The sequence below is a fragment of the Notamacropus eugenii genome, chromosome 1, assembly GCF_028372415.1.
Source record: "Notamacropus eugenii isolate mMacEug1 chromosome 1, mMacEug1.pri_v2, whole genome shotgun sequence".
NCBI lineage: Eukaryota > Metazoa > Chordata > Mammalia > Diprotodontia > Macropodidae > Notamacropus > Notamacropus eugenii.
In genome coordinates this window covers 743,658,119-743,675,714 of record NC_092872.1, presented here as the reverse complement: position 1 = coordinate 743,675,714, position 17,596 = coordinate 743,658,119, and the positions used below count along the sequence as shown (strand labels likewise).

Below are 17,596 nucleotides of genomic sequence, written 5' to 3'. Positions count from 1 at the left end.
ACAAAGCAAGGCTTGACATTGTTTTATTGGTGATCCAGACTTAAGAAAGTGATGGAGAAAATTTTTAATGGTTCAGACTGAATTTAGACATGCACCAAGTATATAGATGGAGGGTTGATTGTTAAACACTTACCAGTGTATGGCTGCATGTAGTACAAGCTCTTTACTTTAAAATATAAATGTCTGAAGACCAGACATATTAAGGGGTTCCCCAGAGGTCATACAAGCCAGATGTAGCAGAGCTTGAGTCTGAATCTGTGTCCTCTGACTCACAATTCTGCCCTACCACAGTGCCTCTAAAGGGAGCTTTGAGTGCCTGTATATTTGATTCAATTTTCTGCTTCACTTTGTGAAATGAATATAAGTTTCTTGAGGAAAGTGGGCTTGTCACCAGGGCCTCAGGTTCAGTGAAATGGTGGCTAGCCTTGGAATCCTGAATAGTGTGACCCTGGGCAAGTCACATGGCCTCACAACCCCAGGCATCTTTCTAAGACAAGCGCTCTTAATAATTTTTTGAGAGGGTGGGAGATCATACATCTCCATTTTAGCTATCTGGTGAAGCTTTCAGGGTCGGGTCTCAGAAAAATGATTTTAAAATTCATAAAACAAAATACATAAGCTTACAAATGAAAGCAATTATATTTTAAAAATTTACTTAAAAAAACTTCACAAACATTGAAATGATGACTTCAGACTACAGAATACCTCCCTAGACTCTGACATGCAGAGGTGTCACTTTTCATTGGTAAAGGACCTTTTCCTCCCTGAGAGTTGTCTATATCAATAGAATCTCTAGTCTGAAACGTATCAGTGAATATGAGAGGAATTGTGACCAGTATAGGGAAATTCCAGTATGGGAAGTCACTTCACAGACACCTGTCACATTTTCTCTATGATTCAGTTCATGAGTCCTAGAAAGATTCCTGAATCTTAAGGAGATTGAGTAATCTACCCCATAGACACACGGGTAGTTAGTGTCAGGATCAAGATGGGACCCAGGTCTTCCTGTCTCCAGGGCAGGCATGACAGTCACCTAAACCATGCTGTCTTGTAGACAGTAGTCAATTAATCCATGATTTTCAGTTGATTGAGTTGAGGGGAGTCAGGCTAAATGTGATTAAGTTTCTTAGGAGGATTGGAACTGAACAGAAACTCAATATTAACTTTGAAATGGATCTTAAACCAAAACAATCCCATGTTCTTCTCCCTAAGAGAAATCAAAAATGAACAAGCTGGAACTAGATCCCAAACACTAGGATTTAAGAAATAAGTAGGACTGAAATGTGGCAAAACCCGAGCATGACAAATGAGCCTGGAGCCTTGGAGCTTCTGGAGGGGGGGGGCATCTTCCATTTGAACTTGACCTTGCCCATTCAGTTGAAGACCTGGCATCTTGGCTCTCCATAGAAAATATGTTTATCTCCACTACCAAATTCAATTCAATTCTTCCACCATTTATTAAGTACTGGGGAGTGTGCAAGGCAAGAACAAAAATAAAAACTTCTGTTCTCAGTTTACAAAACCAAACCAAACCAAACCAAGCAACTTATTATAATGCTATTATGCACAAGACAGAAATGGAAAAAAAAAACAAACTTCGTCATCAAAGAATTGACATTCTTGGCGGAAGGGGATACAATGGGTAAATAGACAATGGTGAGAAAGAGCATTAAGAAATGAGAGTAATCTGGAAAGGATTTGCATATGAGGTAGCACCCAGGCTGAGCTTTGAAGGGACATATTTTATGAGACAGGGATAAGAGGATGAAATTCACAACTTCTCATTGATGGGGGCCTCTCAGACTGTGTAAAGGCAAGGAGGTGGGAAATGAAGCTTATTAGGTGATGAATGGTAACATATAACATTAAATCGATTTGTGTGATAAATGAAACAATGATTATGGGGTCTGGGATTCTGATGGGCCCCAAGGTGTTTCAAAATTCCACAATCTATGAGCAAGGAAACTCACCCCAGCCATTACAGAAATGGTGCTGTTGGATAGAATCCGGTGACTCATACCTTCATGGGGAAAGAGTAAAAGAACTCCGTGTTTTGTTGAAGCTCCAAGGGACCTGTTAACACATAAGGAGTCCCATTTTCTGCTTTTTTTATTTTTTTGGTTTGTGGGTGGAGAGTAGGCTGCTGTAAAGCCAAGAGAGGAAAGAAGCTAAATGGAGAAGAATTGGGTTCATTGTCATTTCCTCAGTTTAGATTCTGAAGCCAGAATGTACAGATGTACCATAACTGACTTCTTGCCCCAAGATCATTTTCGTACACTTTTGGGGATCATCCTCAGAATGGAGTGGAAATGTGGGCTGGTCCGACTCACTATGGTTAACTGCCATTGACCCCTCAGTGATCAGGAGGAGTCAGACTTTGTAGGTCGTGAAGAAGTTTTCAGGGGCTACGCCAGAGCAGATTTCTAGATCCCACAGGGGTTGATGCTTCTGGTAAAGTCATATAAGCATACAAGCAGACAGATATACCATACAAAGTGTTCTTTTAAGAGACTAACATGCCACCACCAAGCTGGCTCATCCCCACCATCATCAGTCATATTTCTTTTAGAAGAATGTAAGTGTCTTGAAGGCAGGACTTGTTTCATTTTTATTTTCATATCCCAAGTTTCTAGGGCAGCTAGGTGGCACAGTGGATAGCATGCTGGGCCTGGAGTTAGAAAGACTTGTCTTCCTGAGTTCAAACCTGACCTCAGATACTTCCGAGCTTTGTGCCCTTGGGCAAGTCACTTGACTTTGGACTTAGTTCCTCATCAACAAAATGAGATGAAGAAGGAAATGGCAGACCACTCCAGTATCTTAGCCAGGGAAACCCCAAATAGGGTCACAAAGAGTTGGACATGACTTAAACACGACTGAACAACAATCTCAAGTTTCTGGCACAAAGTCTAGGTGCTTAATAATTGTTCATTGAATGAATGAATGGAAGAATGATTCTTGGGCATCCTTGGAGCACATATAGACTTTCTGACTCCCCATGGAAAAGCTTAGGGCTGTAAGAACATAGATATATAGCTATAAGGAACCATCTCGTTGGATCTCATCATTCTACTGATATGCAAACTCAGGCCAAGAGAGGGTGAAATGACTTGTCTAAGGCCACACAGCTAATAACTGACAAAGGCAGTCTTCGGTCCCATAATGACATGATGGAAGAAGACGCTCAGGAATCCAGAAATCAGTGGTCAGACTGATGTGTCTGGAGTTATGACAAGGAATTGACCAGAGTGAGAGCATTCAAGTCCAACTCCTAATATTGTAAGACCTTACAGCAGTCATTTCCCACTCTATGAGCCTCAGTTTCTTTCTCTGTGAAATGAGGATAGGAATGCATGTACCATCCACCTCATAGGGCAGCTATCAGGATCAAATGAGATATTGTCCCCCAAACCCCTTGGAAATCTGAAAACAGTCCATGAACATGAGCTACGCTAATGTAATTCCACACAGACAAAGGGAAAAATAATGAAGAGAGAGAGAAATTATTTCTCACCAGGGGCATGAAAGAAAAGCTATGCCAAGTTTATTTTGGTCACTTAAGAAGTGACCTCTTATGGAGAAATTGGAAGGAGTTGACTTCATCTAGTCAAGAACCAGGAAAGGTAATTGTAGGCCAACAGGAACATGAGGAAGAATGCCAAAGGAATGAAAGGAGGCCAGAAAGGAATGGTGGAAGGGGGAGATGAAGCAGGGATGTTGAATGATGAGAAGCGGCCAGTTCAAGGTGCTGTGGGTTAGAGACAGCAGCTGTGAGAGGATGTGGCCTGTCAAGTGTACGTGATGGAGACCCCCAAGTGCACAGCCCCTCAGTCTATGAAACTGGATGATGCAAGAGCCAAGGATATGCCAGCCACTCATACTTTCCTTGGTTTGGCAGAGATGATGGCTGTCCCCTAAGCTTTTTCAAATCTTGACTATTATAAAAGACTTTTTTTTGAGGGGGTAATGAGACTATTTTTCTTTTTTAAAAAAGTCCAATGTATCTCTCACACTCGTTGAAGAGGGAAACAAGAGTTTAAATTAACTCCAAATGGCAAAAATCTAATCCAGCCCCAGCTGCCGGCAGGTTTCTGCCTTTCCAGTCTTTCAGTGTGAGAGCTGCCAGCTGCTTTCTGATCTCACCCACCATTTGAAATCGCCCAGGCTACTGAGCAGAAGTTTTAAAACCCATCATGGAAATCGCTTGACTTATGGCCTTTGAGACCGACAGGTGAGTCCATTATCCACTGGTGAAACAAACCAGAGACTTGGAGATCAGAAGTCATAATTACCCATTTGGAGTCTGAAAACCTTCCCTGTGCTATGAAGTCTTTCACGTAGTCTGAAGCTCCAAGACTGGAGAAAAGGACCCCAGGGAGTTTGTCCAAGCTTTCCTACCATAACCTTGTGCCCCAAAGCCCTGTGGTCTTCAGACAGGGACTGAAAACCAGGGCTAGTGGGATGTTTTGTCAGTTTCCATGGGAAATGTTTTCTGAGCTCTGAAGGAAAAACTGGAGAAAAATGAAAGTGAGCATTTAGGTTAGCTTGATAATCCTTTGGATTTAGTTTGGACCTGAGTAAGTCTCCACAGCTAAATTAGTGTCAAAGAGCTGCAGAATTTCAGAGTTGGCAGAGTCCTCAAGTAGTCCAACTCAAGCCCCCTCCCCAAAGAAATTCCCACTGAAGCGCACTGGAAAAGTGGTCATTGGACATACCCCATGAATTCTCAAGAAGGATCAGGATGCTGATAGAACTCAAGTACCTCCCCTTATAATCCAACAGCAACTGTTTCCTTTGGGAGGGAGTTATTTTATTCTCAATTTTTACTATAGTTACTTGAACATTTGTGTGTGTGTTGGGTTGGGGTGATAGTGGAGGAGCTAGTCTGGGTCTGTGTGTGATTTGGGTAATATAGGGAACTTCCCAGTGTGGAAATTCCCTCCACCAATGCAGACTGGCAACCCATTTGGGGAGTTCCTTGGAAGTACTGAGAGGTTGAATGCATTGCCTAGAGTCACCCCATCTGTACTGATCAGACACATGACTTGGGACCAGGTATCCATGACTCCAAGGCCAGCCTTCTATTTAGTGCTATTCACTTCCCCTCCATTTGCACATAGTAAGTGTTTAATAAATGTTGTGTTGAATTGATTGAGGACTGAAAGCTCCCACTCATCCTGGAACAATTGTGCAGGACCCTTACTAGAACTTCAATAAGTGAACCTCAGCTCATAATGCCCCAAACATACAAGGTCCTGACTGTACATATATATGTATTCATAGACTGATTGAAGACTTTAAGACTGTACCAGTTCCTTGGCTCTCTGGAAGAGCTAAGGTACTTTCCTGATTTTGAGCTCTCCTGCCAATGTTTTGACTCTTGGCTATGCCTCGCTACACATGGAGGTAGGGTTGGAAGGCAGGTGGCCTATAGCATCACTACAGACAAGGGTGGAAGGGAATGTCTGTATCTCATGTCAAAAAGAGAAGGCACCAAATACATATGCTGCCCCTGTGGCTCCTAACACTTCCTGCAAGTACAGTAGTTGCACTTGACCTAGACACATGGTAGATTATTAGCCAGAGAAGATGAAAGACTAACGATGATGATGATGATGACAATGACAAGAATAACAATAATACAAATTTTAAAGACTTTAAAACAGCAGCAAGAACTCAATAAATAGAATTAGAATTATCACAGAATGGACTGTTGGCCAACATCATATGAATATACATAAAATTAATGTATAAAATTTTTAAGGATGCCATTTCAAAAGATATCAACATTCTATATAGTTGTAAGTTCTAAGTGACATAGAATGAAAACCTTTCCAAATTTAAAGCTCATCCAGAGGAGATCAGAGTCATGTCAGGGCAGGATGAGGTCTCCATTATCTTTCACCCTCAGACTCGGCAAATCACTCAAAGGCTATCTGCCTCTAGGGGCAGCACAGTGGATAGAGCACTGGTCCCGGAGTCAGGAGGACCTGAGTTCCAATTCAGCTCAGATGCTTACTAGCTGTGTGGTCTCAGACAAGTCACTTAGCCCCAGTTACCCCGCCCCCCACACACACAAAAAAAGAGAACTGTCTTTCTTGGTTTCCCCATAGCTCCTGTCTCTTAGGGTCGTTGTGAGTATGGAATGAGATACTAATTATAAAGTGCTTAGCATACTGTCTGGCACACAGTGAGTACTATATAAATGTTGACTGTTATTATCATTAGTTATCATTATTACATCCTTACTACAACCCTGAGAGGTCAGTGCTATTATTATTTCTATTTTACAGATGAGGAAACTGAGGCAGATAGTAGTTAAGGGTTTTTCCCAGGGTCACCTAGCTAGTAAGTGTCTCAGGCCAGCTTTGAAAAATATCTGTAATACTTGTAATCTCAAATAAGACCATATAAATAAGCACTTCATATACCTTGAAACACCAAATAAATGTCCTTTATTATTACCTAATGTCAAGCAAACTTGTCTCTGAGGTCATTGTTTATTCAACACATTACAAAAGTGCCTTCTTAAAAAGAGTCAGTGCAGCTAGCTTTAGTCAGAAATATGTCAGCCGAGATGCTCTTCGACAAGGCAGCTTGCTGCTTTTGGAGGTAACATGGCCAAATCTTACCTGTCTTTAAGCCCAGCTTAGGGTTCACCTCCTCAACGGAACCATATTGACTTATTTGGTGATGTCCTTCATTTCTTTCATTTTTGACTAGTAGAATGTAAATTTCTTGACAACAGGGACTGTTTGTAGATGTATTTAGTCCATGAGCATTATTAAGCACCTACTACATGCTAGATCCTGTGATAGCCACTAAGGGTAGAGTCAGTCAATAAATCCTTATTAATTTATTGCCTACTTAATAGCAGACTAGGTACTGTGCTAAGTTGGATATGGAGATGAAACCTACTGTCTGTGTGACCCTGGTTAAGTTGCTTGACTTCTCTGATTCTTTACTGCTCTGGGACTCAGTTTCTCCTGCTGTAAAATTAGGAGGCTAGACTAGATGACTTCCGAGGTCCCTTTCCCCTTCTAGATTACAAATGCTTGATTTTTTTCAGGTCCCTTGACTGTCGCTCTGGGATCCCCAGGCCTGTCTTGACTTTTCCTCCTTCCATGGGTGGAAAATACCCTCCTGCTTCCCACCCCAGCCATCCTTCTTTGGTAAAGTTGGAATAATGTGTATAATGACAGAATGTTTAAGGAAAAAACACCTCATAGATTCAATTTCCAACAGATGTAAAATGTCCTAAAGGTGCCCCACCTCACCCCACCCTGGGAAGCATTGAAGGTCCATTTAGAGCCTGTCTGTGAATATTTGCTGTTCATTCATTCGTAAGTGGGTCTGGGGGCACCCATGCTGCCATGTAGCGCCCATTGTGGGGACCTGCTCATCTCCCTTGCCTTGGACAGGCCAAACGTATCCAAGAGGGCAAAACTGGTGTGAGGGTTAAAAAACCATTTTATTCATATATTTTGTTTTTCCATATCTGCATTTCTCAATGTAGCTCCCACCTACTCCAAGAGCCAATCCTTATAACAAACAATGAGATAAGAGAGAAAAGGACAATTTAGTAAAATTAACTAAGATATTAAATTTTATACTTAATGTTCTATACCTATGGGCCCTCATCTCAAATTTCTTCCTTCCTTCCATTTTCTTTTTCTTTCTTTCTTTCCTTCCTTCCTTCTTTCCTTCCTTCTTCTTTCCTTCTTTCCTTCCTTTCTTTCTTTCTTCCTTCTTTCCTTCCTTCCTTCCTTCCTTCCTTCCTTCCTTCCTTCCTTCCTTCCTTCCTTCCTTCCTTCCTTCCTTCCTTCCTTCCTTCCACAAGAGATCTGAACTTTTGGGGCAAAGTTTCAAACCAACGTATTTCTTCTCTAGTACATATAAGATTCGTGTCTTTCAAACTATTTTTCATTATACCTTCTCTTTCTCTTTGTCCTTCCTTCTGGCAACAATGACAAGTGCAATGGGTATTTATTAAGTACCTACTGTATGCCAGGCCTGGGCTTGACTCCTGTGGATAAAAAGATGAAAGCAGTGGTCCTGACATTGGACTGGGATCACCCAGATATTGATGCAAAATAAATACAAGATGATTTTTTTTGAGGAGAAGAAGCTAGATTCCAACAGAAACACCTGGGCATGACCTGAGAGCCACCTGCTGGGTACAGGGAAAGTCAATTCAACAGTCATTTATTAAGGGACTGCTTTGGGCTGGACACTGTGCTAAGTGCTGGGCAAAACAGTGCCGACCCCTAAGGAATTTGCATTGGGGATGGGGGGTGGGGATAGCATCTTTATGCATAGGTCTATGCAAAACAGACCCAAAGAACATAATGGCCACCCATAGGAAGCTGTTGAGTCCAACCTCTAGTCACTTTGCAAAGGAGGAAACTGAGGCCCAGAGAGATTCAGTGATTTGTCCAGGGTCACACAGCTAGTTAAGCTTCTGAGACTGGATTTGAACCTGTGACCTACTTACACATCCAGCACTCTGTCCTTTCATGGCACCAAATTTCCTCTCAGGATTCTGCCAGGTCTGGGTGGATAGAGCAGTGTGATAAAGGAAAAACAAAGTCCTAGAGAACAGAATTCCGAATTGGAATCAGATCCATGATTTCACTGAGAGTGGGAATTCCGAGATAAAGAAACTCTTGCTACAAAAGCTGGTTGGAATCTTCAACTCAACAAGCATTATTAAGCACCTGCTATGTTCCTACTATGTTTCTATGCAAAGTGCTAGAGATGCAAAGAAAGCACCCCCCCCACCCCGCCATGTCTTCTGAAATGTAGCGCTTTAGACAGTTGTCTAGAATGCCAAGAAGTTAATTCACTTGCCCAGGGAGGGAAACAGGACTCAAACCCTGGTTTTCTTGCCTTTCTCTTCACTGCATCATGGCTTCCTCTCAGGCAGGTTGAGAGCATGGGCCAGGCAAATCTCCTCTTTCCCCCTCCTCCCCCTCCCCCTGATTTAAAGAGTGGCTGTGTGGAGGCTCAAATACTGACCCATGACCATTTCAGATTGAGGTGTGAAGGTTAGCCAAGGGTGGGACCAAGCAGGCTTGATAACAGTCCCCATACCACATGACATTCATCTTCTGGTGGGCTGAAGAAACAATCCCACTATTGAAATATTACTCTTATGGAGAGACTAACAGATGTGTCCACCCAAGGGGCAACTCCCACAGTGGACTTTTATGAGCAGGAAAAAGCTCTTTACAACTCAGCCCCTGCTTTGGATAAATTATTGGTGTGGGGGTAGGGGAGGCCTTTGGGTGATTAAAAGGAAAACATGACTTTAGAATGCCGACTTTGGTTACTAGGACATTTTCTCAGGTTGTCGATGGAGGTGCAGATTTTGATTGTTATCTTTTTTCTGGACATTTTCCTCAGGATAGGGATATAGGGGAAGGGATGTCAACCCTGCCTTTAAGTTTCTGTTTCAGTGTAATTAATGATCACCAAAAACGGTCTATCCTAGATCTGGGTGATTCCAGCTTGGGCTGCCTCTTATCAAAGACAGGGCCCTGGTCAAATAGCAGAGAAGATATCCAGGCAGGCCAAGAAATACAAAAAAAGGGAAAATATTGGCTTTCTTTTCAGAAACCTCCCTAATATTAAATGAGAACCAAGGGACTGTGATTTCTTTTTCTGAGAATCTGGGCATAAACCCGCAAAGGTACTTCAGGTTGCGTCATTCCCTCCTGAGAAGTATTCATCATTTGTGTTGTCCTTGTGGCTTAAGCTAGAATTTATACTTCTTGGAGAAATTCTTGCTGAAGTAGCTTGGGCAAGATCAATTTGGAGGCAGTGTGGAACACTGGGGGATATGCTGGACCTCAGGTTACAGGACCTGGGCCCGAAATCTGGCTTCCCATTGAATTTGGGAATCATACAAGCTTTCTCTGCTTATTTCCTCATCTACAAAATAAAAACTGGGCATTATAGCACCAGAGAGAAAGTATTCCTTTGGGAATTGGGGTACGTGGGGTCTAGTCTCAGCTATTTCACTGATCTGATGTATGATCTTGGGCAAGTCACTTCTCTGGGTCTCATTTTCCTCATGTGTAAACTGAGGTTGAGTTTGACGACTTCTGTCCAGCCCCAAGAATATGCATCACTGTCAATTAACCATGAACATCTGGGCCCCTGGTATTAGGCAGGTGATGTCATTAGAGAGGTGATACCAAAAATATTCCTGCACAGGAAGAAATAGGGAAAATTTGCAGGATGGTGGGAGGTCATTGGGACATCATTCATTTAACATTTTCATATTTATTAAACACTGACTTTGTGCTACACTCTAGGGATACAAATCAATCAGGTATTTATTAAGCACCTACTATGTGCTATGCACTAGGAATGCAAAGACCAAACTTTTACTCTATAGGAAAAGTACTTCTTGGCATTCTAGACAACTGTCTACAACTACATTTCAGAGGACATGGGGGAGGGGGCTTTCTTTGCATCCCTAGCTCTTTGCACATGGGCTCTTCCCCTGTCTTTGGGATAAACAAAGGGCATTGTTACTTGCAGATACTCCAACTGAGATCTTTTCTTCCTATCCAATATTTTTAATAATAATACCAACAAGAATTGGCATTGACATAGTTCTTTCAAGTTTGCAAAGCACATTATGGACAATATCTCCGTTGAATGTTATAACAACTCAGAGGTCATGTTCTAGGTACTCTGTTTTACCAATGAGGAAACTGAAGGTCAGAAAGAAATAACTTTTTGAGGTTTCAATATCAGAGGCAGAGTTTGATCTCAGTTTTTTACCTGGCTCCAACTTTAGTACTCTATTGACGATTGACTCTGCCCATGGGCTTTCCCAATATCTGTTCCTTTTCAAAGAAATCCCAGCTCAGGAGGCCAAGTGGTCTTGGTGCCTATGTGACCGGCAGAACTGGCCGAGATGCCTACAAATGGTTAACAAGGTAATGGTGAGGAACGGTGACCTTGATTTGTTTAGCTAAGATGTAAAGATTTTTGAAGGTCAAAGGTGTCAGTGTGTAGTGTTTTGGAGTCTAACTGTGTCTGACCCCCTAACATTAAGCTGCTGTAGCCTGTACTTTGGGAGAATGAAGCAAACCAGGGGGAAAGAGGGAAGGGGGAGAGAACAGGAAATGGAGTGAGGTGTTTCAGGAAGTTGTCAGGAGTTGACTGATTGATTCCAGATGGGACGGGTCAGCCTCCATGACCCAGGAAATACTCGCTAGGGGAAAGAAGTTGGCTAGTGGAAGGGGAAGGCCTGGGAGCGGAGAGAGGCAGGAATGTACAGTCCACTTCCTTTAAGTCTTAAAACATTCAGAGTTGGATTGGGGTATTTTTCTTTTTTTAAAAAAAACTCCTGCCTAAAAGTAATTTCATTGTTGTCATCGCTAATCAAGCAATATTGAAAGGAGTTCCATTTGGAACCTGGAAAGCAACAAATATATCCTCTCCTCAATAAGGAAACTTCTCCTTCCCTAGGGCCAGGAATTTCATCCTGGGTACCTCTGTATGGATAAAGATATGTGTCTGCATTTATTCAGGGTATTTTCAATTCTGTATTCAGAACTTTATGAATGAAATCTTTTCCATGGGTTTAACTGGTGAGTTATCATTTATTCCAAATATTTTCCAATTCTGAATCAGGACTCTTGGTTGGACGAAGGTTTCTTTTGGTTTTGTTTTTGGTAACAATGAGATGGATTATTTGAAATCAAGACTGTTGGGGAAAATCCAGCTTATATGGTCACTGTACTCATATTTCAAGATTTTTAAAATGTTAAAAAATGCAACCTTAATCATCTAAGTCTGTTTATGTATGTGTGTGTGTATAAAATATGGCTTATAGATTGTGTTTATCATATCAAATAACAACATGTGATACACATATAGATAATGATTTACATTTGGATATAATTTAAAATCTTGTCATAAATATTTCTGACACTGAAATAATTCAGGTCAATTCCCTCGCTGCCCTGGTAGGCCTTTGCTAGCCAGCAAGAGATGAAAATTTATTTCCATTGTTAATAGAAAATAATGAAGTGCATCTGAACCACTTGGGTGTGTCATGTGGGGAAACGCTCACTCTGGACCTGAGGCTGCCTCCACCCGAAGGGTCGATGATGAAATCCACTGGCACCTGGAACCCACAACCTTCTGGGGCTAGAATGCATGAGAAAGGCAGACATGGAGAATGACTCTGACAGGAACCTTGGGGAATGAATTAGAGAGGGCTCAGTGAGGGCATTCCTAATATCCACATAATCCTCCTTGGTTGGGGCAAGGTCTCTCCTAAGTGAGCCCAGTACAGTTTATCAACGATTAAAGCCTGAAATCTCCACTCATCTTTTTTCCCCATGGAGGGGGGTTTCTTGAGCATCTTTGTCACATCTTTGAATATTCACCCACCCACCCGCATTTGCAATAATGACTTATTCTCATCTCTTTTCCCTTCTCCTGTCCCCCCTCATTAAAACATACATGGCTATTGTATTCTGAGTGTACAAATGTACAGTGCTGATCACTTTCAACCTTCACATTTGTCTACATGTGATAGTTCCCGTCTGGTTTAGAGGCACAGTTTCCTCCTTTGGCTGTAATGAGGCTTGCCCTTTGCTGAGGCCCATCCTGATAACATTGTGGGCTGCTAGACGATGAATGTTCATGTCTTTGTGGCCACCACCCTCGTGATATTAAATTTGGGGAGAGGGTTTTCGCCAGACATGGACATACATGTTCACGAGAGAACAATTGGAAACAGACTCGAACCTAACTGTGATCGATGCAACGCTAAACTCAAGCCTAGCTCATAGCGCTGGGCAATATCTAAATGGTAAGGATTTTCCTCTGAGTTAGTCCTTATATCTTCGGCTTTTAATGACCTGGTTTTCATGGCAGAGTCCTCACAACTGAGGGCTCAAAACTTGGAGAAACAACTTTTCAGATGGCTATTTATTCACTAATCATGGTTAGTACTCTGTAAAGAGAAAGAACTGCTATTTGGGGTGAATGGGACACTGATAATGGGTGATGGAGAGAGAAGGCAGAGCAGCTCAGTTCTTAATTTGCTTTTTTTTCTTTGCTGAGGAGAATGAATTTCAGTTTAGAAAGTCAGTTGGCCAATCAATCCACAAACATTCATTAAGTGCCTCCTCTGTGCCAGGCATCTGTGTTCAGATCCAGGGATGCAATGAATGGCAAAAATATTTCCTGCCTTCAAGTGGCTTACTGTCTAATGGGAAAGAACATGGACATAATTAGGTGCCTATAAGATATGTCTGTCTGTCTGTCTATCTATCTATCTATTTCTATTGCCAACTCATTCTATCTATCTAGATGAATCTATTTCTACCTCTGTCTATCCAGTAAGTTAGAGGTACTCTTGAAACGTTTATTAATTGATGGATTGAAAGGGAAGGCACCAGAGATTGGGTGGAACCAGGAAAGAAAGGGTTCTTGAAGAATATCGGGTTTGAGTTAAAAGATTAGCTAAATAAAACCAGTATGAGAAAGGAGGAGACAGTAAGGGGTTACCTGGCCCAAACGAACCCTATCTTTGGTTTAGAAAGAAATGGCCGATACATTGGCTGGGCCCCTGCCAGTGATATTTGAAAGATCCTGGAAAATGAAAGTGGTACTGCAGGATTTGGGGAGGATGAGTGCTGTTCCTGTTTTCAAAGGCAAGAGAATTAAGAACATAGAACTGGTGAGCTTGCTTGGGATTGCTGGCAGAATTCTCCAATGTGCTATTAAAGAGATGGTTTGTGAACCTCTAGAAAGAGAAGCAGTGGTCACAGAGTCACTGTGTCAATCAAGCAATAGGCAGGACTGGGAATAGGAAAAGCTTCTCATTTTATTCTACCGTCTCTGTGATCAGCAGCATCAGCAATAGGGGTGGTGAAGGCAAGTAAAACATTCTCTGAACCTGTGAGCTTTGGATGCTCATGAGCAACATTTTAAAAACAGATGCTACCTAATAAATCATCATTTCACTTCTGGAAGATAGAAGAGGAAGGCAGCCTGTTTCAGGATAGGGAGAGTGGGATTTGGAGCCAAAGCACCCGGTTTTGAATCCTGGCTTTTCCTGCCATGTAACTGGATATTTCATCTCTTTGGGGCTCCGTTTCCTCATCTATAAAGTGCGAAAGCTGGGTTAGGTGAAATTGAAGGTCCCAGTTGACATTTTGATCCTAGGATCCTGGGTAACTGCCCACCCTCCACAGATTAGGAGACATTCCAGCAAGGTGTAGCCTGCAGAGGTAGGGAGGGGCTGAAGGATTCAGGTCTCCACAGTTTTAACCCACTTTGGCTAACTGGTTCCTACATACCTGTTACCTGAGTATATGCCCAACTGTTTCCACCAAATCTTCCTGGCCTTCTTTGTCATACCTTCTATTTTTATAATTTTATAAATTATTTTGCTTCTAAATATTTTCATACTTATTTTTTTATATTTTTATAATTCTAAGATGCAGAGTAACTTTTTATTGATTCCAAAACTAGGAAGTGGACTTGTGCTTGGGATGTTACTACTTCCTAGTTCCACTATCCTAGGGATTCCATTCAATAATTTCTCAGCTTTCTTGACCACTGTGGGGGTTAGGGGAGCAAAGGAATCTCCTTGATCTTCTCCTGCTGAGCTCCTTCCATGTTGTAGTTCAGTTCAACTTTTTAAAAATAAAAAGCATTGGTGTGTGTATGTGTGTGTGAGATCTGAAAGCACTATTCTATGGAGGGAAACAGACACCCTGGCTGGGACACCCTGAGATGCCTTCTGGGAGCAGCTGTTGTGGGCTGGAGGAGTAAGGTGAGGATGGAAATGAGGTGGAGGTAGCTTCTTATGCTTACTAATATTTGCACTACAGAGTCCCAGAAGTCTTAGTGTAAATTTAAGCTCTTTAAGCTTAAAACAATTAGATTTATTTAAACTATCAAAGTTTAAAACTGCATTAAGACCTTTAGGACTAAGTGCCAAACTCAGTAGCTTCTCTACAGCTGAAGGATTCACTGGGAGTACTCTTGGCACCCTGAACATTTGAGTACCCTGAGACAAAGCCACAGTTGCTTTAGACGAGTTATAGGTCTGAAATCTTGTACTTCTTTCGCTTGTTCTTAGCTCTACCTAGAGTCACATAGGACCTCAGTGACTACTGATTGATTGATTTGTGTCAATAAATTTGATTACCATTAACATACCCACCTTTTCTCTTGCTTAGAACAGACACTAAATATCTTGATACTCAAATCTGTCATTCCCACCGAGAGGGATGAGCTACATAATTCAATTCAAATCAACTCAGTTTAGTTCAGTTCATTTCACCTCAATTATATTGGATAAGACTCTATTTAATGCAACAATAATAGTAATGATAGCTTGTTTTTCCATAACATTTTAAAGTTTGCAAATCACTTTACGTATATTTTCTCATTTGATTCTCACAACAATCATGAGAAATAAGTACTATTATTATTAACACCTCCCCCTGTTTTACAGAAGAAGAAACTGAGGTGGAGAGTGATTTAGTGACTTACCAAGGATCACATAGCTAATAAGTGTCTGAGGCTGGATTTGAACTCAAATCTCCTTGATTTCAATGTTCTATCCACGACTATGACACTTGTTTACAATAACAGCCAACGTGATTTTCTCCACCACCCTTTGAGGTAGATAGATGTTACTGTTATGATTATCCCCATTTTTACAAACAAGGGCTGAGAATCAAAAAAGTTTGCTAATTGAACCAAAGTCATGTGGCCATTAAGTGTCTGAAGTAGGAGGCACACCTCTGTCTTCCTTGGTTCCATGCTCAGTTCTCTTTTTTTCCACCAGGTCAGCCAAAACAGGACTCTACCTAGTGCATTACTTCATACAAAGATCAACACTGCATTTTTTTTTAATGTTTGCAGGTGGTGCTATCAACAACCGTGAATGTGGATGGACATGTACTGGCTGTTTCTGACAACATGTTTGTTCATAACAATTCTAAACACGGGCGGAGAGCAAGAAGGCTGGACCCGTCTGAAGGTAGGACCAGCTAGGTGGAAACTGGCTAGAAAAGTAAAATTTGCCTCCAGTTCCCTGGCTCAGATTTCACACGGGCTTCTTTGGAGGGCGGTGGGAATCCTGCACAAAGCTGTGTGTGGTTTTACAAACAAAGTTCGTAATGCTGATTTTCTCCCACAGAACAGACACCATCACACACACACACACACACACACACACACACACACACCATCAAATGCTAAATCCTTCCATCCTATTTTTCTTTCTTTTTTCCTTTTCTAGACTGGCTTTTCAGGCAAGCTAAGCGATGTGACATCTTAGTTAAACATTTCCATGCCAGGCATGTATGAAGAAATGTCAGTTGTTCCCTTAAACAAATTGTGGGTAAAACATAACAATATGCAGGATGAAATTGACACTAATTGATTTTTGTTTGCCTGGCCAAGGAGGAATCATGGTTGGCTTGGGGTGATTTTCAGAGTGCATTAAGGCAATTAAAAATATCTGCAACTGCTAAGCTTCAAGTTGTCAAAAAAAAAAAAAACCCAGTGAAATACATTGATTAAGATAACCCACAAACTCCAATAAACCCCAGCTTACCTCTTCTTCCCACCTCCACCCCACTCATTCATGTAAGAGGAGATTAATTTTGAGTGTTCAGGGAATGGCCAAGCTGGATTATTATTTCATTATGATACTTTTCTGCCCCCCACCCTTTTTTTAAAAAAATATGTGTCCTCTATCAGCTTGAAGAAGAATTAATGAACTGGAAGAAAATGATTGAATCAGTAAAGAATTTGGAGCACTGTTAATTCTCCCCCAGCGGTCTCTGAAAGGAGAGAAGAAAATCCCAGGATTCTGAGCTCGGAACCCATCCAGTATCCCCTGACTGATTGGATGTGATTGACTGGCTGCTCAAAGTAGGGCCGTGTTTTTGGAGTCCTGCCAAAGTTCTCCTCCACCTTTGACCCTGTCAACGTTGGAAATGGAGTGATGAATTGACTTTAGTTATGGCCTGGAAACCATCTTGGGTTCCTGATGGGATGTAAAGTCCAGAGGCCTTGAACACGTGGAAAAGGATAAAAACACAATCCATCCCATAAAGTTAGGAAAATGATTAGAAATTGTCTCTTGATAGGGTCTGAAAAACAAATTTCCAGTCTTGCGTAGAGTGCTTTTCCCCCTTCCTCTCTAGAAGAGTAATCAGCCTTGTAAATCTTAACACGTCCCTCTGGTAGGCTGGGGTGTGGTTTTGGTGTTTATTTAACACTTTTTTCCAGTGTGATCAACTTATAAAAATACATTAACAACAACAGCAGAGTTTTTAAGAAACTCTGGATAAAACTGGAATTCTAACATCTCTGAGCTTCAAGAGAACTTGGAGCTCATCTGGTCTGACCAGTTCATTTTACAGATGAGGAAACCGAGGCCCAGAGAGGGGAAACATTTGTCTAAGATATAACCAGCTAAGACTTGAATGAAGCCATTCTGAGTTTACATGAGGTGCCCTTTCCATTACCTTGTCTATGTAGTCCAGTCCTACCTCAAACTAGAATTCCTTCTACCATTTAAACAACATTTATAATT

The 17,596-nt window shown here is 41.6% G+C and overlaps 1 protein-coding gene across 1 annotated transcript in view; it reads left to right on the top strand.

Moving 5' to 3' along the window:
* EBF2 (EBF transcription factor 2) overlaps positions 1 to 17,596 on the top strand; it is a 258,990-nt gene that overhangs the window by 192,258 nt on the left and 49,136 nt on the right. The window contains exon 8 of the mRNA XM_072637683.1: positions 15,913 to 16,030. Within this exon, the coding sequence (XP_072493784.1) occupies positions 15,913 to 16,030 (118 nt within the window). The remainder of the gene's footprint in view (positions 1 to 15,912; positions 16,031 to 17,596) is intronic.